Genomic DNA, 22,426 nt, shown 5'->3' with positions numbered 1-22,426 from the left:
TGAGTGCTGGGATTAAAGGCGTGCGCCACCACGCCCGGCTTTTTCTTCCTTTCATCCTTCTCCTCTCTCATCCTCTTCTTTCTCTTCCTTCCTTCATCTCTCCCTCTCTCCCTCCTTTCCTTTCTTCCTACCCCAAGTGAAGCTAGGCACAGGGCTCACAGCTGTAATCCTAGAACTTGGGAAGCTGAGGCAGGAGGGTTGCTACAAGGTTTAGGTACCTGTGAAATGATAGCCAATGTTGTTCTTTGGATTCTGCACACGTGTGCCTGTGCACGTGCGCGCGCGCGCGCGCACACACACACCCTGAATCAATTGCAAAGGCCATACACTCATTGCAATGTCCCAGAGACAGGCTGAAAACTAGGATATTGGGGTGATCTTTCTCTGCACTTTGAAAATATATGACTGTCTTTGTATATTCAAATGCATTCAAATGGTGCTTTCTGTACCAGCAGAGAGCTGAGTACAGGTCTGACGTTGGACGTTGTTCTTCCTCTTCCTCCTCTTCTTCTTCTTCTTTTTTTTTTTTTTTTTTTTTTTGGTTTTTGGAGACATGGTTTCTCTGTGTAGCCTTGGCTGTCCTACTGACTCTGTAGACCAGGCTGGCCTCGAACTCACAGAGATCCGCCTGCCTCTGCCTCCCGAGTGCTGGGATTAGAGGTGTGCGCCACCACACCTGGCTATGCTATTGTTATTCCTTACTGCATCACATTTTGTATACACTCCTTCTAACACCTTCTGGTTGGTTTAATAAAGAGCTGAATGGCCTATAGCAAAGCCAGGAAAAGAAGATGGGACTTCCAGGCAGAGAGATATCATAATTAGGGAGCTGGCGCTCCAAATAAAATCTCATTCTACCAGGAAATGGGCATTTTGTTTTGCTTTGTAGGTAAGTCTCTCTGTGTAGCCCTGGCTGTTCTGGACTCACTTTGTAGACCTGGATGGCCTCAAACTCTCAGAAATCCGCCTGCCTCTGCCTCCATGTTCTGGATTAAAGGCGTGCGCCACCATGCCTAGCACAGAAATGGGCAGGTTTTAGCACTGCTCGTCGTGGTCCTTTGGGTTACTGCATCAAGTCTCTCCATATGGTGGATGTCACTCAAAGTCACTTCGGCCCTGTAGGAGAGTGCCATGTTCTTTCTGCTGAACACAGACCCTGTCTATGAAGCACGTCCTGTTCATCAAAGTCTCAGAAAGGGGAAGGTACACTGATGGGCGGTGTGTTGCAGCAAGCATGGTGGGGGAAGGTACACGAGGGGGGGGTTGCAGCAAGCATGGTGGGGGAAGGTACAGGAGGGGGGGTTGCAGCAAGCATGGTGGGGGAAGGTACACAGGGGGTGGGTTGCAGCAAGCATGGTGGGGGAAGGTACACGGGGGGGGGGGGCGTTGCAGCAAGCATGGTGGAGCTCTTAGCAGTTACAAGGAGTTGCAGGTGGAGGACAGGATTCAATCCAGGGGTATGTCAGAGTGGAGACTGAGGCACCCTGATCTGATTCATAGCCGGGTCCCTGTCACAGATAGGCCCATGGATGCCCTCAGGAAACCCAAACTGACCAACTGCCTAGATGAATGAATTAACAGACGCAAAGAGGTCAAACGCCTGTGCCTCTGCCTGCCGAGACCTCTTGCCTCCCCCTGGCCTACCTGCAGACTCCTGGAGCTACCTGCCTCTTGCGTAAAGGCTTTCTGCAAGAGGATGTCCTGTTTCCTCATTGTCCCAGACCGCCACCCTCACCCACTCTGCTTCCTGCGACACGACCTCTGCGTCCACACTCAAGCGAAGCTGGGCCACACAGCATTCCTTACTGTTCATGGAAGCACTGTCTCCTGAACACCCACAGCGTGGGTCCTCTGCTGCTAGGACACATGGGAACAGAATGTGAACACAGGGATGTGCGTGGGGGAGCCAAGGCTCTCCTCCTGACACACAAGCCAGCACACCTGTTTGCGGGCTCCTGCTTTGTCCCTAGCCCAAGCCGCAGGAGCATCTCACTAACCTGCCGCTCTTGGTCTTTAGCCCCTGGACGCCTGCTCACCCACTTCGAAAGGAAACTATTCTACTGCTATGGAAACATCACCACATGTGTGGCTGGAACAGGAGAGTAAGCAGCAGATATGATGGGGCACAATACCAGAGCACCCCAAGGACATGAGGCGCAGCAGCCTGGTGGGTGCCCTCTAAGCTGCTCGCTCTTTTCAAGACCTCATCCTTGCGGGCTCCAAGCTGACAGTCCTGGAGACAGGCAGGAGGCCTGCTCTCCGTTTGGACTTCAGCTTCTGTGAAGGCCATCCTGAGTGGCCGGGGTCCCCTGCTGCCATCCAGTCTATACCATAGGCACCCAGCTGGTGCCACATTTACCCACTATACAGCAGGCCCAAGGACCAACATCTAAGCGCCCTTGGTGTTGAAGTGCAAAGCAGAGTGTCTCCTTCCAAGCCATTTGTACTGCCCTCCTGAAGAGGGCCGTCTGCCGCTGTCCTCGGTGCTGAACGGCGGAGCAGCCGAGCCAGAGCTAACTTGTCGCTGTCCTCGGTGCTGAACCTCAGTACAACGCTGAGGCCGGCAGGGTGTTAGGGGTCAGGCCCTCTCTCACTGCGGGTTGTGGTGTCCTGAATGCAAGGAGCATGAAATCATGTGCACAGCACGTTCACTTCCTACGCCTTCGGAGCTTGTGACGCAGGCGCTAATTGTATAGCAGTTCACAGCGGGAGAACACCAGGGCTTGCAACAACTGTGGGTCAGAAGCCAAGCCTGGGAGGCATGGCCACACAGCTCAAACTCTGCAGCTGGAATGCACCTGGGGCTGCAGCAGGCAGTGGCTCTGTGGGTGGCCACCTCCCCCGCCCCTCAGCTCCGTTCTGAGATCTGAGCTCCTCCCTACCTGAATGGGTGCTTGGGCTACTACGGGGTGCTGCAGAGCCTTACACTTACTTCTGCTTCTGCCTAGTGATCTCCTCGGTGTTGGGAAGGCAGTTTGTCCATGGCAGGGACCCATAAAGCCACTTGAGCATACAGTAGCCCAAGGTCTGGAGATCACTGCGGCGGGAGGGCCCTGGGGAGGAAAGGTGGTGGCTTAGCCTAGGATGCTCCACCTCTTTTAAAAACTAATTAATTAATGATTATTATGTATATAGTGTTCCGCCTGCATGTTAACACCTGCACACCAGAAGAGGGCACCAGATCTCATTATAGATGGTTGTGAGCCACCATATGGTTGCTGGGAATTGAACTCAGGACCTTCGGAAGAGCAGTCAGTGCTCTTACCTCTGAGCCCTCTCTCCAGCCCAATGCTCCACTTTTTCATGTGTCTATCCTCAACTCTCCACTATCCAGTCATGGAAACCATCTCAGCTATCACCGCTCAGTGTCCAGCCTCCCTTTTTCTTTCTATGACTTATACTCTGCTACCCCTCCCCAACTCCAGTACCCACCCCCCACCTACTCATCCTTTGTTATACGCTTATTGAGTGAGCCCTGGGTACCTGTGCAACAAATGGACAGGAGTCCATTTCCATATAGGTACATGGAAAAGGCTGCAGCCCTGAGCTGCCTCATCACAGAGGAAACCGGGACACAGAGAACACGGCAGCATTAAGTCCGTTCACTTCCGGCCCTGCTGCAGTCCAGGCACCAGCTCTGCTCAGGGACCCTAGCTGATGAAAGCGTGTGTGCAGGCAGATGTATGGGGGTGATACTGAGTGTCAAGAACGTGGGGCTGGGAGTCTGTGCAGGGCCATCGCCCTCTCTGTACTCTCCATGCACAGCCTGTCCCCTTCTTGTTCAGTCTTAACTTCTGCGACAACACAAAGGTCTGCTCCAGTAACGATGGCCCTGTTTATGCACCTGTGCTTCCTAGGTAGCCCTAGGGCAGCACTCATCATCTCCCTCTGCCAGACTGGAAATACAAACCTCTGGAAATGTGGGGACCCTGTCCAGATGCTCACCGTCCTCGGTCCTAAATCCCATATCCCAACTGCTCAAGGCCATCACACAGCTCTCCTTGGTGCTGAGGAAGGGAAGCAATCCCTCACATGGCCAGGACATGTCTATGTTCCCCGTCCCTACCATGGCACTCTTCGTGGCCCTGTATTCCTTGTGCCTATGACCAAGAACGCAAGAAGTGTGGCATGGGGGTGGCCCCTCTCACCGCATCCCTTGTGAATGTCCACACTAATGAACTCCAGGTCCCCCTCGTGTAGACTCCTGCTGCCTTCTTTGTAGGCCACGTGTTTGCCACCAGGACAGTAGCGGAAGGTGAAGCCATAGCCCACCAGGGTCACCTGTGGACAAGGAGGAGGCACACAGAACTAAGGGTAGGGCTGCAGCCTCGGTGGCAGGTTCCAGTGCGGGTCCAGGCCTGTGTCTGTCAGCAGCTGTGTCCCTAACCCTGTGCCAGCAGCTGTGTCCCTATCCCCTGCAGCTATGAAGGAGAGGCTGGGGCGGGTGTACTGGCAGAAGGTTAGGCATAAATTCAGCTGCATCCTGCTAACCTGGGCCTCAGGTGAGGCAACATTATGGTGGACCAACTGTGAAGTGGGGACTGCTCACCTCACAGTGGCTGGGGAGCAGAGAGAGTGATGGAGGAAAGGCATGCTCCTGCTCATGGCCTCCACCTCACAAGGACATCACCAACAACAGACAAGTCTAGTGTGAAGCCAGAGCCCTCTGACCCAGGCACACACAGACCCCAAATCTGAACACTAAGCTGGGGCTGAGCTTTCAACGCACAAGCTGCTTTGTTCTCTTGAGCCTGCCCGCACTCCCAGCACCCCACCTGCCTCAGGTTCTACAGCAGAGGTGCTGCGTATGCAAACCATGACCCTGACTGCGTTTGGAGGAAGGGTCTTGTAAGGCCCAGAATGACCTGGAACCCTGTACATAGTTGAAGAAGACTGAACTTTTGTCGTTACTGTGGTTGTTTGAGACAGGGCCTCTACAGAGTCCTGGCCGTCCTGGAATTCTCTATGTAGACCAGGCTGGCTTCAAACTCAAGAGACAACCTGCCTCTGCCTCCCAAGGGCTGGGATTAAAAGTGTGCGCTACTTCACCCAACTTAGGGTGATTGAACTCCTCATCTTCCTTAATGTGACAGGTGTGTGCTAACATGCCCAGTTTATGTGGTGCCAGGGAGGGAGCCCAGGATTTTATGCATGCCGGGCAAGCCCTCTACCAATGGAGCCACGTGCCCAGCACCGCAAGAAGGTAGGGGTGTGTGTGTGCGTGCATGCGTGTGTGCGCGTGTTGGAAAGGTCTGGCTCTCACCTGGCTCAGATCCTCTGGATTCACAAACACATTCTCGGCCGTGAGGTTGCCGTGCACATACTCATTTTCATGGATAAACTCCAGAGTGTCCAGCTGGAGGAAGAAAAAGGTGTTGAGGTGGCATGACTGTCAACGAGGGGATCACCACTGTGAGTGAAGGGAGTAGTATCCCCCCAAGTTCTGGGGTAGCACTCAGCAGCGGCCTGCCTGCTTACAACTTGTGAGCCTTTCTGAAGGATTCGGCAGTCAGCTGATGCTGGGGCATGATGGAAGTTTGGGGTTATCATATGCAAACATGTTTTAATCCCAGGTGAGGGACATGGGGGCTGCTCCAGTTTGTCCACAGCTGATAACTGCCCCGAGACGGTGCGTGATCTTTGTCAGCTGGGAACCGCTGACCACGGGTGTGTCATCTTTGCCAGTTGCAATAAATACGAAAACCCAAAGAGAGAAACACGGGCTTTGAGAAGAATGCCTGGAGGAGACGGTCAGAGGAGGAAGTGAAGGCTGTTGTTGTGTTTGCTGTACTCTGCCGTAATATCCTGATGACAGAGTGGTGCTGCCCCAGAGAACCTGAAGACCCTAAACAGCAGTGAGTAGCCAAAGAAAGTGTGCCCCTCCCCCCCCACCTTCCTTCTCTCCTGCTAATGTTGGTGTGGGGGAAGGGATTGGGGGAGAGAAGGGGAAAAGAGTTATAAGGAACCTCCGAAAAGTAGGATTTAAAATATCAAAGCCTAAATGTGAGTTTCCATCTACTTAATGTGCCTCTGCAGACACAGCCAGCACCTCCAGCATGAGAGCTCTGCTCACTTTCTAAAAGAAGAGAGGCAAGCTGCTAAGCCCTCACTGGGGCTCTAGGCGGCAGCTCTAGCCCTTCCCTGCACCTTCTGCCTCTATCACCCTGAGCTCTGGCCTGTCATGAGGATGCATCTGAGTGTCAGTCACATCCTGCTTCTATCTCCAGACACCTTGATTCCGGGACTGAGCTGTCCACCAAGTGCCGTTTGTTCTGCTGTAAGCTCCCCTGCCCTGGCCAGGATGCTCTGTAAGCCCCTCTTCCCCAACTTGAGCCTTCATCTTGCCTCAAGTCTCTTGCTCTAGCTCAAGCCCATGTGGGCTGAGGGCCTTTCTGCCCAACTTTCTTATTTATTTATTCATTTATTTATTTATTATGTATACAGTGTTCTGCCTGCATGTACACCTGCAGGCCACAAGAGAGTTCCAGATCTCATTATAGGTGGTTGTGAGCCACCATGTGGTTGCTGGGAATTGAACTCAGGACCTCTAGAAAAACAGCTGGTACTCTTTTATTTTATTTTATTTTGGTTTTTTGAGACAGGGTTTCTCTTGTAGCTCTGGCTGTCCTGGACTCGTTTTGTAGATCAGGCTGGCCTCAAACTCAGAGATCTGCCTGCTTCTGCCTCCCAAGTGCTGAGATTAAAGGCGCGCACCACCATGCCCAGCTCAAAGCCAGTACTCTTATCCCCTAACCACTGAGCCATCTCTCTAGCCCCTTGTTTCTTCTCTCCCTCTCTCTATCTCTTTTCTTTTGTTTGTTTGTTTTCTGTGTTTTTGTTTTTGTTTTTGTTTGTTTTTTTGAGACAGGGTTTCTCTATGTTATCTTGGCCACCCTGGACTGGCTTTGCAGACCAGGCTGGCCTTGAACTCACAGTGATCCGCCTGCCTCTGCCTCCCAAGTGCTGGGATTAAAGGCGTGCACCACCACGTCTGGCTTGTTTTCTGTTTTTGTTTTTTTGAGACAAGGTTTCTCTGTGTAGCCTTGGCTGTCCTGGACTCCCTTTGTAGACGAGGCTGGCCTCGAACTCACAGAGATCCGCCTGCTCCTGTCTTCTGAGTGCTGGGATTAAAAGCGTGCACCACCACTGCCCGGCGCCCTCCAGGCTGATTTTATTCACCCACTGGCCTAGAGCACTGGGGAAGCTGGGGTTTGAAGAGGATGCAGAGAGCTTCTGAGGTACATACCAGCCTGCAGGCTACCTGTAGCACACACCTCTCTGATATCACATGCTTTGCGTTGTCATCCAGGACAGACTGAAGGCTCCGGCCCAGGCTGGGGAACACCAGGAACCTACAAGGCAGAGGATCTTGGGAGCTGGAGACATGGGATGCCAACCCCTCCAAGACACTCCACAGGTCAGGCAGGGCAAGCTAGGCCACCTCTCTCCAGCAGCGCTAATCTACAGCTATGTACTCCGGCCTTTGGGCTCACTGTTCCTTTTCAATAAGTTCTCACACATCCGGTTCTCAGCAAGCAGGGAGCCTCCTAGGTGTCTTACTCTCTTTGCTGCTTTCCCCCCAATTGAGACAAAAAGAATAAGAAGGAGGAGGAGGAGAAAGAAGAAGGAATAAGAAAAAGAAAAAAGAAGAAGAAGAGGAGGCGGCGGTGGCAGCAGCAGCAGCAGCACAATTTCAGTCAGTGGGACTTTGCTGGAACAAACACCCAGGTCATCTGCTGCTCTACAAGTCAAGATGAATAAAACCTGTCACTTGGCAAGCTCAGCCTACTCTAGTCGTGAAGCAGAGTCCCGCTGTGCAGGAAGGCATCCCTTCGATGTCCCCTTGAGAACGGCCCATGCACGCAGCACAGGGAGCAGAGGGAGGGGTGGTACTGTTTTGTTCATTTTGTATACGCAGCTGTGGATTGCTAACCCGCAGAGGGCTGGGGACTGTCCAGACTTTGGTACTGTTGTTCTTGTGGATCAGCACCTCCCACAGAGTTTGCAGACCCTCTTCCTCCCTCAACTTTTGATTGTCTCTGAGAGAAGAATCAGACATGGGAGGATTTGCCAGCATGACACAGGAAGGAACAGGTGCCAGGACTGAGCCAGAGAGAGAAAGAGAGAGAGACGTGTGTGTGTGTGTGTGTGTGTGTGTGTAATGGTCCATGCGGTGGGGGTGTAGGCCAGGATTTGTTGGGGTATATTACAATAGCTGAGAATCTGCCCAGTGGTAGTGCCTAAGCTCTTATAAATAAGTCTCTCTGTCTTTATTCATCTGCTTTCGGGTGCAAGAAAACCCATTACGGCAAGAGAGGAGGCTCACCTGTACTTGTCCTGGTGAAGGCCAAAGCCCACGCAGGTGGGGATGGCCAAGAGTGGGACCAGGCACTGCTTCTTCCACTTGTTCACTGTGGAGACACAGGGTGAGATCCATGATAGATGCCAGCCAGGCCCATAGGAACAGCCCCGCTTAGGCCAGAAGCAGAGAGGAGCCATGGCAGACTCTGGGTCTCTCCACCGGCCCTCACTGGTATGACATCCTTGTTGGTGACAGTGAGAAGAGGCAGGGACAGGGTGGACACATCTGCGATCCATGTTTGCAGGTGCTGGCGTGAGGGGAAAAGCTGAAGAGCAGCAGGGAAGGCATCATGGGGTCCATTGCAGACTGTCTGCCCAGCATGTACAATGGCCTACCCTCAGAGCTGCACAAAATCTACTGTGGGGGAGCACACTGGGAACCCCGGGAGTCAGGAAATCAGGACCTCAAGGTCATGCTTGGCAACCTTTCTAGTTCAAGGATCCCAAGCCTACATGAGATCCTGTCTCAAAAACAGTAGGAAAGAAAGAAAAAGAAGGGAGGGAGGCGCAGAGTGATCTCCAAGTTTACGTGCAAAGCTGACAAGATTAACAGAAGTCTAACCAGCCATGGTACCACTGGGCCCCTGGGTTAGTGCAGAGAGCTTGTGCTGACAACTGACCAGGGACAGGCGGGCAGGGGAGAGCCATGGGGGCTGGCAGCTCAGCTACTACCCAAGAGGTAAACACTTTCCAACAGGCTAGTTTCAAGACAGCATTGCAACAGGGTGGGGCAGAGCATGCGGCACAGATGAAAGCAACCCAGAGAGTATGGCTAACAGGACATAGAAAAACATTAGGACACCACTTATTAGGAGTATTTTGGTTTTGAATGTAACCAATTTGACTAAAAAGTTTCTCTAACAATTTGTGATGTGACAGCCAGCACACAGTGTTGATGACAGGCACCGCTTGTCTCTCCAAAGCTACGGCAGGCCTGCTCCATCTGTCCTCCAAGCTCAGAGGGCTGAGGCCCCCCAACCCCACTCTTCAGCCCAGCGGCTGTGGGTACCTTGCACAGACTTGGCTGCTCTCTGAAAGAAGTTCTGCTCATTGAAAAGGCGCCCATCCTTGGAGTCCTGGGGGTGAGAGAGCAGAGGCTGGCATATCAAATGCTCTTAGACAAGGGTCCCAAATTCCTGGCATGACCCCAGTGCCACGCCAACATGTTCAGTTTCTTCCTGTCCGCACATCAGAACCCAGTTCCCAGAGTATCATGGCTGAGTGGCTGGGCTTCTCAGTAGCCTCCTCCCTTTGATTAAGCCTGTCCTAGACATGTGACCCTTGGCTAAAAACTTAATTTCCTAGCCTCCTTTTCAACAAGGCTCCATGACCAAGTTCTGCCCAATGAGGTCATGACCAGGACTGCCAGGGAGTTCCAGATCATCCTGGTCTGCGTATTGTCAGGGGCCGAAGAGACGGCTCAGTGGTTAAGAGCGCTGCTGTTCTTGCAGCGAACACAGGTTTGCTTCCCGAAGCACACACTAGGCAGCTCTCAACCATGTCTAATTCTAGTTCTAGGGGATCTGGCACCATCTTCTGGCCCTTGTCGGCACCAAATATGCAAGTGGTACAGATATACATGTAGTCAGAATACTCATACACATGAAATAAAGTATGTGATTTTAAAGATTGGGTCTTCTTCGATTTATATATATATATATATATATAAAATACATCTGTCTGTCTGTCTGTCTATCTATCTATGAATCAGTCAAGTTAAATATTTTAACTGTACATAGTACTCTATCTTGGTCCTCAAGGGCATAGTGTTAAACACAGGAGGGTTTCTGTCAAATCCCCTCTCCTCCTCTCTTCCCCTGGTCGCCCTTCCCATCTCCTTCTCCTCGACGCCCACATCATCCCCTTGCTCTGCTTGGACATGGCCTCACGTATTCAAGGCTATTGCTCTAGCTGAAGACTTTGAATTCTTGGTCCTCCTGCCGCCACATTCTAAGTGCTGGGATGACAACAGGCACGTACCACACCTGACGTGTGCGGCCCTGGGGATGGCACCTAGGGCTCTGTGCATGCTATACAACCACGCTGCACCTCCAATCTGATGCCTTTCTTCTTTCTTCCTGCCCCCTCTCCCCCCCTCTCCATTCTTTCTTCTCATCTGTTTGGATGAGAACGTCTGGAATGCCATGGCTACTTAAAGGCTCGCTGACAGGATGCAAGGGCAGTGCATGGACTCTCTTAGCAGGGGCCTGCCACACAGCAGCTCTAGAGGGGATGGTACCAGGCCTCAGGGGCCTACAGGCATATCCCACCCTCAAATCCACTTGCTCATGCTCTCAGACTCTCTGTGCTTCCTGGCTACCACAACAGGAGCTGCTCTTAGCCACACCCTTCCCCCATGATTGACAAGTGAGCGGCTCCGCTTGGCTATGCCTTTCCCATATAAGACTCCTAGTTCTGTGAAACCATGAACCGAATAAATCCTTCTTCCCTTGGTGTGTTTTACAGATCCTTTGTTGCAGTGACCAAACGCTGACAGGTACAGTGCCTGACAAACATACTTTGTATGAGGGAGGCAGCAGCAGGCAGGTAGAGAGGCTGGCCTTACCTCTGCTCCCCAGCATGAGGAAGGAATGTGGCCAGCTGAAGTCCCATGGGCTTCAGAGACTAGGAACACCCTGTTTTCAGGGTGGGCTCCCCAGGCTGCACTAGGACTCAGAGGTCAGGCTAATTTGAAAAGCCCCACACCCTTCCTTCTGAGCTGCCCATGGACCACTCACCAATTTGAGCGAGAATCTGTGTGTCTGGGTCCTTGATTCACAGGGGAAGACGGAAGTGGGCTCAGCTGTGGAACAGCAAGAGCGAAACATCAGATCCTGAGGGGAGTGTCCCGCATGAGCATCCAGCTGCTAAGAACCAGTTCTCTGTCTCCCCTGGGGAGGTGCATACTGGGTGCTTAACACCTGCCCCTTCACATTTCCCGGCCCCCAGCCTCCCCATCTCTCTCCTCTCTTCAACCTTCCAGGGAGTGTGAGTCTAGAGTCTTACATCAGGCAAGGGTGATACGTTTGTCAACTTGACACAGTGTAGAACTAGCTGGGAAAAAAGTCTCATTGAGACTCACTGAGTTGGCCATGGGGGACTGTCCTAGCTGACATGGAAAGACTAGGTCCGCTGTGGGTGACACCATTCCCTGGGCAGTGGGTCCTGACCTGTGAGGAGTGGAGGCACCAAGCTGAACACAAGCAAGCAAGCATGCATCTAAGTCTTGTCTTTGCTCTTTATGGTTGTGACCAGCCCCTCAAGTTCCTGCCTTTATTTCCCCGGTATTATGAACTGGAACTGTGAGCTAAATCCACCTCTCTCTCCCCTAAGTGGAGTTTTATCAGACAGAACGGAAGTGGGAGAGCCAGCACCCCACCACTGTCCCCATCATTTTGACGGGCCTGAGGAGCGGGAAGGCTAGGGACGCACAGTTCTGGGTGACTAGCTGATGACTTCCGGAGATGAGGAGGTCCTGACCCTTTGAAGGAGGAGGGCTGAGCTGGAGGAAGGAGGTAACTGGGCATGTCACTTGCCCTGGGCATCCCTGTAACCCTTCCCTCTGGTGCCTGGGTGCCTGGTCTGAGCTGCTCCGCTCAATGTGCTCTCCCTGCCATGACGGTCAGCCCGGAGCCCTAGCCGACCTCTCCCCGCTGAGCTTGCTGTCCTTGGGTATCACACTCCCCTTGGCCCTGTGGGGCTGCGCGGCCTGGCACATCTGCTGTGCACTGGGGCAATGTGTACCTTCATAGAGAATGCCTTGGTCATCCCGCGTCTGGAGAGCCCCCAGTGTCCAGTGCTGCCCGTTCTTGTCTGTCAGCTCTGTCCCCGTGGGCAAAGCCTGGAGTGAGGTGGTCACCCGGCTCCGTTTCAGGGTCTGAGGGCTTAGCCTGGTGGTCTGGGGACTGCCTTTGGGGGTCGGGGGTCTGCTCCAGGTGCCTGCAAGGAGATGACCCGATGAGCTTAGAGCACAAAGGCGAGAGGCAGTGCCCAAGATGCTGCTCCTGCTGTTGTTTGTGAACTCTTCCTGAGCTCCCACACGCTAGATCTTTGTTTCACGGTGCCAGAGACCCTCATGAGTCTGGTCTGGACCCATCCCAGTGTGGTGGGGATGCTGACCTAGACAGAACCAGTCAGAACCGAGTCTGAGATGACACGGTCATGGTGGATAGTGGGGCTGGAAGAAGTCAAGGAAGCTTCCTGGAGAAGTGTACATTAGAGCATTTTTTTTTCCTGGCTAAATAGAAGTTTGTCAGGAGAAAGGACATTACAGACATTCACCCCAAAGTATCCTGAACCGGGTCTTATCTATGCACTGAGCTATGCAGAGGGCCAGAAATGTGTTAAGACACAGATGAGTCCTCTGTGGTCTTTTCCACAAAGAACATACAGGCCAGGAAACGAGGCTGCAGGGACATGGAAGCAAAGTGAGTGGACAGCAGAGGCCTCAGCTCAGGAGGGGCTCCAAGAGAGCGGGCCTCTGAACAGTGAGAATTGGGAGCGTGACAGCAGCAGGAGACGCAGGCCAACTGGGCTGAGGGAACAGATTAGCAAGCTTAGAGTGGGCAGCCTCTAAGTGGCTATCCTGTCTCCTGGGACATGGAGTCAGAAACACAGTATGTGGTTTAAATGTCAGACTAGACATGACTGGAGAAAGAATTTGTGAACTGCACGACAGAATGAAGAAATTACTCAAAAAGTGAATGGGAGGCATAGGCCCATAATCCCAGTACTCCAAAGGCTGAAGCAGGAGGATTGTTGTGAGTTCCAGGACAGCTTAGGCTACGTAATGAGGATCTGTCTCAAAAAACAAACAGAAGAAACTGTTTAGAAAACACACATAAAAAAAAAGCAAAAAAACAAAAAACAAAACACACATATGTGTCTAGAATGACAAATATGACAAATGATATCAGATGCAAGACAGGTGCTAGGTTTGTGGGGGTGAGAGTCAGGGCAGAGCATGCGCTGTGAGCAACGGGACCACTTGGGGGTGTGAAAGGTCCCTGTGGGGATGGACAGAAAGGGGACACTGGGAAGAGGCTCCAGGCAGGGTTACTGGCTAAGGTTTCAGTTGGAACAGCAGCAGCTTTTCCTTAAACAGCGGTTTACTTTGTAGATTTTGTTTTTAGTTATGAGTTTGTGTGGGGGCCGTATTTTCACATGAGTGTAGTCAGTGTCTGTGGACGACAGATGCGGGCACTGGGCTCCATGAGCTGGAGTTACAGTGGGTTGTCAGTTTTCAGACAAAGATATTGGGAGCTGAGCCTGAAGTGCAATAACTCAACCTCCGTCTGTCTGTCTGTCTCTGCCTGTCTGTCTGTCTCTCTCTGTACATTTGGTGTTTGGCTTATGCCTGAGTGAGAGAGTCAGATCCACTGAAATCTGAGCTACAGACCAGACAGTTGTGAGCTGCACTTGGGTGCTGGGACTTGAACTATGGACGTCTGGAAGAGCAGCCAACTCTTAACCGGCCCTTGTCCCCAGCTTGTGAAATGTCCTATCTTTGCCCCATCCAGGCTTGGACCCGCCCCAGCTCTCACCTGTGGCTCTGTCAGGAGAACCCAGGGTTTCTTCAGACTCAGAACTGTCCCAGTCGGAGTGGAGCGAGGGCGGGAGGGAAGTGACAGTGTGTGGCCACTTCACTCTCTTGGGGGAGCTTTCAGAACTGGAGCTCAGTCCTCTCCTCGAGCCTAAAGGGGAACCGAGTGCAGATTAGAGTTCTGAAGGGCCTTCCAGGCACAGCAAAACCACAACTCTGTCCTCAGGGTCAGCCATGCTCCTTCCATTGGCCCTCACAGGACAGCCTTGCTGGCTCCGCTGCCAAATGGTCCTTTTTCCTGCATCTCTCTCCTCCTCTAGCCTCAACCTCCTTTTTACATCTTTCATCACTTGTCGTTCTGCTGTTTTGTAAGCAACTTCTTTTTTGTGTGTGAAAATTTTCATTTAATGTATTACCAGTGGTGTGTGTGTGTGTGTGTGTGTGTGTGAGAGAGAGAGAGAGAGTGAGAGAGAGAGAAAGAGATATGCCACAGTGCACACGTGGAAGTCAGATGACAGCTTTTGGGAATCAGCTCTCTTTGCACTGTGACTTCTAGGGATTGAGCTCAGCTGCTCGGGTCTGGGCAAGCAGGCACCCTCACCCTCTCATCTATGCAGCTGGCTCAGCAGTTTGTTTCTGTTTGCTAGGCAGTGGTGGCACACACCTTTAATCCTAGCACTTGGAAGCCAGGCAGGTAGATCTGAGTTGGGGCCAGCCTGTCAACAGAGCAAATTCTAGGACAGCCAGAGCTACACAGAGAAACCCCGTCTGAAAAAACAAAAGAGGGAGGGAGAAAGGGAGGGAAAGAGTGGGGGGTCCTGCCATATGACTTACATTGGTCTTAAACTCAAAAAGATTAATTCTCCTTCCTAGGCCTCAAAAGTGCTGGACAAGCGTGTGTCGCTGTGTCCAGCCCTTGAGGAAGTCCCCCAGCTCCATCTTCTGCTTCATGACTGCTCGCTTCAGCTGTTTCTAGTCTGCCATTTAAAGCATACACTAATTGTTTATTGTTGTAATAATTATGTATGCGTATGCTTATATGTGTATTTAAAGCACATATACTCCTTGCTGAAAGCCTATTAAGCATGATTTACAAATATTTGTATCTTTTATTTATTTATTTATTTATTTTGAGACAAGGTTTCTCTGTGTAGCCTTGGCTGTCCTGGACTTGCTTTGTAGACCAGGCTGGCCTCAAACTAACAGCGATCCACCTGCCTCTGCCTCCCGTGTGCTGGGATTACAGGTGTGCGCCACCACCCCCAGCCTAGCATCCAACACAATCCAACTCCTGCCTCACACACTGAGTGTTGATGGTCTGCCTGCCTGAGGCAACGGCCGTGGAGATGAAGTGGCAGCATTTTACTGAGTTCAGGTCACTGTGCTCCTGCTCACTTCAGCTGCCCTTCCACCAAGAAACGCTGACACAGCTATCCAGTGACACTGTTTGCTAACAAAACAGTGTCCCTGTGGCCACCTCTGCTTCTGCAAACATGCATGACTGCAACAGAAACGTCCCCTCTGTGGTCCTGAGACCTAGAGACACCCTCTGAAGGTCACATAGTTAGAGATTTCAACACTATGGGCTGGGAGGGACTTCCCTGGCGCCTACCTCGAAGGGATGACAGCAGAGGCGGAGTGTCAGGCTGGGTGCCTCCAGGCTCCTCTACAGGCAGGGCCTTGCCACAGTACGGGCAGAACTTGAATGATGCTTTGACACTTTGGCCACATGCTGGACAGAAGGAGATCATGCTGCAACACAGAGAGGGAGGGGACAGGAATCAGAATCGCCACTGCGCTTGCACAGGGAGCCAGGTGCCAGCCTCAGGCATTGCTCTAGGCACCACGTACCCTGCGTGCACCACCATACCCACATCTTCCCGTGACGTCTGAACGCAGGTCTTTAAGCTTGCTTGATGTCTTGGTTAGCTTTAATTTTCAACTTTACATAGCCTAGAATCCCTTGAGAGGAGAGCTTCAATTGAGGAATTGTTTGGATCAGATGACTGATGTAGGAGGGACAGCTCACTGCAGGCAGGGCCCCTGCCTATGTAGATGGGCCTGGGCTGTGTAAGCAAGCCAGACGGTCAGGAGACAGCAGTGTCCCTCCACAGCTGAGTCAGGTCCATGACTTCCTCAGTGATGGAGCGTGCCAGGGAAGGGCGAGCCAAAGAAACCCCAAGTTTCATTTGGTCAGTGTTTGATTGCAGCAACAGAAAGGGACCAGAGCACACGGTGGGTGGGCTCCTCCCACTGAGCACACGGTGGGCGGGCTTCTCCTGCCGGGGGACACTCCCTCGTTATTGGTGTTTCTGCGCTTCCCTTTCAACTTGTCATAGTGGAATCTCAGGGCCTTTTGGGCCTGTGACTTCTTTCGGATGACTTAGAGAATTCCAGAAGTGGTTTTGAAAGCCACAAGCTATCCGGACAAGTAGCTACAGATGTCGCGGCAGAAAGAAAAAGGCTATTTCTCCACGGCACTGGCAGAGCAGAAGTCTTGCTAAGTCTCAGGTTCGAACATGGGGCTGTGCAGTGGGCGGCAAAGACCGTCGCTCAGACCCTGCCGCCTTGCCAGAGTTAGCAGGGGCAGTGCTGGTGACAACGCCCAGCAGACACGTACCCAGCTGACTGCTTTTCTGATTGCTATTATGGAATACCCCAGAGAAACAGCTTACTCTGGCTCAAGAGGGCTGGCAACTCTTTTGGTTCCCAGCCTTCCTGCTGCTTCCTGCTGCTGCGACCCTTTAATACTCATGCTGTGGTGACCCCAGCCATCAAATATGCTGTTGCCACTTCACCCCTGCAATTTTGCTACTGTTATGAATTGGAAGGTAAATATTCCGGATATACAGGTATCTGACATGCAACCCCAGGGAAAGGGTCATAAGATCCCCAAAGGGGGACCCACAGGTTGAAAGCCTCTGGCCCTGTGGGTTTAAGCACTTGCTGTAGCAGTTAGCAATCTGAGCTCCCTCACAGCAGAGGAAGAGCTGTTCTCTGACCCCAAAATGCACTCCACGTCACCCACACCACACATGTCAAGCTTGCCTCTATGACCGGAAGCATTTTGGGAGGAAGCGGCTTATTTGATCTTTGAGTTTATGGTCCATCATGGAGGGAAGTCAGGGCAGCTTCTCCAGCGGAACTCGGAAGCAGGCACTGAAGCAGAGGCCATGGAGGGATGCTGCTTACCTGCTGGCTCCCTGTGGTTTGCTTGGCCTTTCTTTTCTTTCTTTCTTTCTTTCTTTTTTTTACAATTTTATTTATTTATTACATATAGAGTGTTCTGCCTGCATGTGTACCTGCCTGCCAGAGGAGGGCACCAGATCTCATTATAGATGGTTGTATATGTAGTTGCTGGGGATTGAACTCAGAACCTCTGGTAGAACAGCCAATGCTCTTAATCATGGAGCCGCCTCTCCAGCCCTCAGCTTACTTTCTTAAACAACCAAGGACCATCTGCCAGAACATGGTGGCTCTCAACCATCGAGAGTGAGATCGAGTGCCCTCTTCTGGCAGGCAGGTGTACACGCAGGCAGAGCACTGTATACATAATAAATAAATCTTAAAAAAAAAAAAAAAAAAAAAAAAAAGTTGTTTGGAAATCCCTGGAAGTTTTACAAAGGTAAAATGTATGGACAGAGGTCTTTTGGCTGAGACACAGTGTCTCAACTACTTTCTCTGTTGCTGTGATAAAATATCCAGGCAAAAGCAACTTAGGGCTCACAGTTTTAGGGCACAATCTATAGTGGTGGAAGTCATGGCAGCAGGAGCTGTAAGTGACTGGTCACACTCTGCCCATTCTGGAAGCAGAGAGCGATGAATGCAGGTACTCAGCTCACCTTTGTTCTTTTTTCTTTTGGGGGGGGAGCTAGTCAGGGAGCAGGTCAAAGCTTATGGCCTAGGCATTTATTCATAATAATAATAAAGTCTCAGAGTTGTTACTTCGGGAATTGGAAAAACCCACAGTTATTAATAGCGTCTAGCTTATGGGCTTTTAGAAACCAGGTTTCGAACCTGAGAACTCCTGGGTGGAAAGCGGTTTCCTAATTAAACAAACAAACAAACACAAAACACAAAAAAGTCCCTGTCGAATAAAAAAGCGGGCGGTGGGGAGGAGCAGAGGCCTGTGAGCAGCAGGCAGAGCAGGCAGCTGGCCTGCTGGTGAAGCTGGGGGGTGGGGGGCAGAACCTCAGCCCATTGGGGTCTACGTAGAAAAGCCTACAACAGCCTAAGTGGGGCAGAGAGAGGGAGCAACCCGAAGGAGGCGGAGCCATGAGCCGGCAGAGAACCTTGGCAGATGCCAGCTACAGACACTTGGAAATATCAAAGAAAGCTGAAAAGTCACGACTTGGTAAGATACTTGGGAAGTCTTAAAAAGATTAAAAAGTTAGAGGTTAAAAAAACAGGAAATGGGGCTGGAGAGATGGCTCAGTGGTTAAGAGCGCCACCTGTTCTTCCAGAGGTCCTGAGTTCAATTCCCAGCAACCACATGGTGGCTCACAACCATCTATAATGTGATCTGATGGCCTCTTCTGCAGATAAAGCACTCATATACAATAACTAAATAAATTTAAAAAAAAAACAGGAAATACAATGACACAATGCATCTGGGTCTCATACGCTTTTGTTTTGCTTATCAGCATACAAATAATTATTTTTCAGTAACAATTTACAATTTTATATATCCTCTTTTTTTTTTTTTCCAGAGCTGAGGACCGAACCCAGGGCTGAGCTAAATCCCCAACCCCTTATATATCCTCTTTAAATCAGAATAAAGGCACTTCAGAGAAATCCAATCTAAAGCCTACAGCGCCACCTTGTGGTGAGACTACAGAATGGCATCCCGGTGAGATGCTGGATGAAGAGTGGAAGAAGCTGTGAGACATACATATAATCAGACTAGATACTATATTTATATTGTCAGTTGCTAGGTTTATACTCGTCTATATACTAAATTAAATAGAGATTCGGAGCCCAGGAGCAGTGGCGCACGCCTATAACTCCAGCACTCGGGAGGCAGAGGCAGGTGGATCTTTGTGAGTTCGAAGCCATCCTGGTCTACAAAGTGAGTCCAGCACAGCCAAGGCTACACAGAGAAACCTTGCATCAAAACAAAACCAAAAAACAAACGAATATAGATTTTGTCCAATGTCATCTTAGAGTAATGTCATACAATATGCTGTTGCAAATAGTTTATGAGTTTCATTTTACAGAGTTTGGAAAACGAAAACATGTACCATCCCACAGATTCATATTCAGGATTCCAGTGGAGTTTTGCCTTGAATTCTAAAGAGACAATTCTGAGATGGCACATTTATTAGCGAGGATGACTATCTTAGAAATGCCTTTATGGCCGGGCATGGTGGTGCACGCCTTTAATCCCAGCACTCCGGAGGCAGAGACAGAGAGAGGCAGGCTGATCAATGTTAGTTTGAAGCCATCCTGGTCTACAAAGCGAGTCCAGGCCAGCCAGGGCTACACAAAGAAACTCTGTCTCAAAAAAACAAAAACAAAAACAAAAACAAAAAAGAAGAAGAAGACAGATGCTTTTCACCTGTTCAAAGAAAGAACAGAGACTCATGTTCAACTAAACTGTGCATACTGCAATTCCATATTTGTTTTTTGTCTTATTCATTTGCTTATGTTTTATGTATCTGAGTGCTCTATCTGCATGTGCGCCTGCAGGCCAGAAGAGGGCACCAGATCTCATTATAGATGGTTGTGAGCCACTATGTGGATGCTGGGAATTGAACTCAGGACCCCTGGAAGAGCAGACAGAGCTCTTAACCTCTGAGCCATCTCTCCAGTCCTACTATTGCCTGTGAACGTTTAAATGTTTATAGGACAAAAGGACCAGTCACCAAAGAAGATACAGCGACCCTGACAGGACACTGAGGTGCTGAGACATCTTACTCCAGCATCTGCTCTATCCACTCACAGACTACCTTAGTAGCTATTTTCTCAAATATGTGCATACAAGACAACTTAAAATAGCAGCAGGTCACCCAGCACCACGATGGTCCAATGAGGCTTTCAGCTAAGCCCCGCGCCTTCACAGTGCAGAGCCAAGACAACAAATGTGACAGATGCCCTTCATCTTTCTTTGTTTTGTTTTGGGTTTTCAAGACAGGGCTTCTCTGTGTAGTTCTGGCTGTCCTGGACTCACTTCGTAGACCAGGCTGGCCTTGAACTCACAGAGATCCGCCTGCCTCTGCCTCCCGAGTGCTGGGATTAAAGGTGTGTGCTACCATGTCAGGTTTGCTTAGTCTGTATTTCCTGCATAGTCAGGTAATATTTACACCTTCTCAGGTCTCTGATGGGGTTGCAGACTAGATAGCTATAGTGTCACATTAAGAAAACGTTTTAAAAAGATAATTTTAGGCTAAGTAGATTTTTTTTTAGCTTGATAAATACAAACTATAATGATTTCAGTACAAAACTCTAAGGTCACCAAGATAGGACAGATAGAAGAGTGCTTTTGTCCTATTGTCATTGTTTATAGTTTACTATAATAAGAGAAAGAGCCTTTGCTGGACTAAAGGGGCAGACCGTGGAGAACCTCGTGGGCACTGTATGGAAGCATCACCTGTCAATAAAAAGCTGATGGCCTATTAGCTGAGGCAGGAGGCAGGAGTTCCGGGAGAAAGAGATGAGCTCTGAAATACAGAGATGATAGATTCACCCCAGACTCTGAGGAAGACGCACACATGAAACTGAGGAAAGGTAACCAGCCATGGGGCACACATAAACTAAATGGGTAAAATAAGTTATGAGCTAGGCAGGGAGTGAACCAAAGCTTATGACCTAGGCATTTATTTATAAATAATAAAGCCTTCGGGGAACTGGTGGGAAAACCCAGAGTTACAAAGCAGTCACTAGGAAAAAAAAAGCCTCTTGGAAGGCTCAAGTACCTGACTAGGAGAGCCTTGCCACACCCTGGATCAAAGGGCAGGAAGGCCCACCTATGGCCACAGAGAGGAGAGGGTAGGGGTGGGCTGCTGGGGGAAAACGGGCCGCAAAGGCAACGGTACCTGTGTGCACTCAGGCTCTGGTCCTTGGGTTACTGGGTTAGACACTCCATCTTGACACCAGCCTGGGCATGAAGAGAGAGGGAGCTATTGAGTGGGGTCATCTCACAAGGGAAAGGTCCTGGCGGACACTTAGCACCACTTGACACATTCATTCATCCCTTCATGTAAACTTATTTAGTTCTGAGATGAGGTCATATGTAGCCCAGGCTAGCCTTGTGCTTCTGATCCGTAGCCCAGGCTAGCCTCATGCTTCTGATCCTCCTGTTCCCCTTCCCCAAATGCTGGGACTTCAGGTGTGCACCGCTACCAGCACAACCTGGCACTAACTTATAACATGAGTCGACATGAAGACATGGCCTGGGTTCTTAGTTTCAGGTTAGAATATTCTCGCAGGTTCCCATGTGGAAGCTGATGCTCAGCATGAAGCTGAGGCAGGTAACACCAGGCTTTTACCCGTCTGCCTCGAGCTCTGCCATCTTGTCACCAGCCTAGGCTGCCATCTCTCCCTCTTCCATACCTTATCACTGTGGTGTGTCACCAACACAGTGGTCATGGGGACTCATTTAAAGTCAGTTTTGAGGGGAGGCTGGATGTCATACTGCTCTTCCAGGGACCCAAACTCAGTCCCCAGTCACATGGCTGGCTCGCTGGCATCACCTGTAACCTCAGCTCCAGGGGAGCTGACACCTTCCTCTGGCCTCTCCAGGTGCCTGCACAGATGTGACCTACACACACACAACCTTTAACCAGTGCAGCTCCATCTCTGATAAACAGCCACAGAGCTGTGTCTGTGAGCTGTCAGCAACTGAGCTCAGGCAGGTCGGCACGGGCTGCCTGTGACTTGCCAGCAGAGAAAGCCTTTCATTGTCCAGAACATTCTGGATGCAAACATGTAGGGGAGGCACCACGGAGGCACATTATTATACAGTTGACTTCACTTTCTGTCTGGCAACTCCACCAAAGTTAGGATGTGAACTAGTTGTACAGGACTTAAAAGTATTTATTTTTTATGATCTTTAATCTGTGTGTGTGTGTGTGTGTGTGTGTGTGTGTGTGCGCGCGCGCGTGCGCGCGTTCATGTGAATGCAGCGCCCACAAAGGCTGATGCACTGATCCCCTGGGACTGGAGTTACAGATAGTGTGAGCTGGGAACCAACCTGGGTCCTCTGGAAGAGCAGCAAGCGCTCCAACACTGAGAACTTAGGCGGGGCCATGTTTCTTTCTTTTACATAGGGCCTCACCTAGCCCAGGTTGACCTTGACCTCTTGATTGTCCTGTCTCCACCTCCCAAATGCTGAGCTCGCTGGCACATACCGCCACACCCAGCTTTATTCACTGTGTCACTCTGTAGTCCATGCTGGGCTCTCCTGGAACTCACTACTCTCCACAATCGTCACACCTAGGTCTCTTGAGTCTAACGATTCCAGATAAGGCACCATGTTAGACATCGCTACACTTAGAGATTAGAGCTACCACGGGGGGGGGGGGG

The 22,426-nt window shown here is 50.8% G+C and overlaps 1 protein-coding gene across 2 annotated transcripts in view; it reads right to left on the bottom strand.

The window, feature by feature from the left end:
* The window catches only part of Vrk3 (VRK serine/threonine kinase 3), a 30,254-nt gene extending 9,236 nt beyond the window's left edge, over positions 1-21,018 (bottom strand). For both annotated transcript variants that reach the window (XM_051148470.1, XM_051148469.1), the window contains exons 1-11: positions 20,938-21,018; positions 15,516-15,655; positions 13,905-14,054; positions 12,106-12,300; positions 11,100-11,164; positions 9,371-9,437; positions 8,327-8,411; positions 7,247-7,352; positions 5,264-5,356; positions 4,149-4,281; positions 2,933-3,053 (exon numbers count right to left, since the gene is read on the bottom strand). In XM_051148470.1, coding sequence (XP_051004427.1) covers positions 2,933-3,053; positions 4,149-4,281; positions 5,264-5,356; positions 7,247-7,352; positions 8,327-8,411; positions 9,371-9,437; positions 11,100-11,164; positions 12,106-12,300; positions 13,905-14,054; positions 15,516-15,654 — 1,154 coding nt within the window. In that variant the 5' untranslated portion in view covers position 15,655; positions 20,938-21,018. The remainder of the gene's footprint in view (positions 1-2,932; positions 3,054-4,148; positions 4,282-5,263; positions 5,357-7,246; positions 7,353-8,326; positions 8,412-9,370; positions 9,438-11,099; positions 11,165-12,105; positions 12,301-13,904; positions 14,055-15,515; positions 15,656-20,937) is intronic.
* Between the last annotated feature and the right edge of the window lie 1,408 nt (positions 21,019-22,426).

Source organism: Acomys russatus, chromosome 7 (assembly GCF_903995435.1).
Source record: "Acomys russatus chromosome 7, mAcoRus1.1, whole genome shotgun sequence".
NCBI classification, from domain to species: domain Eukaryota; kingdom Metazoa; phylum Chordata; class Mammalia; order Rodentia; family Muridae; genus Acomys; species Acomys russatus.
The sequence above is the reverse complement of the archived record's forward strand: the minus strand, read 5'-3'. Positions and strand labels throughout refer to the sequence as shown.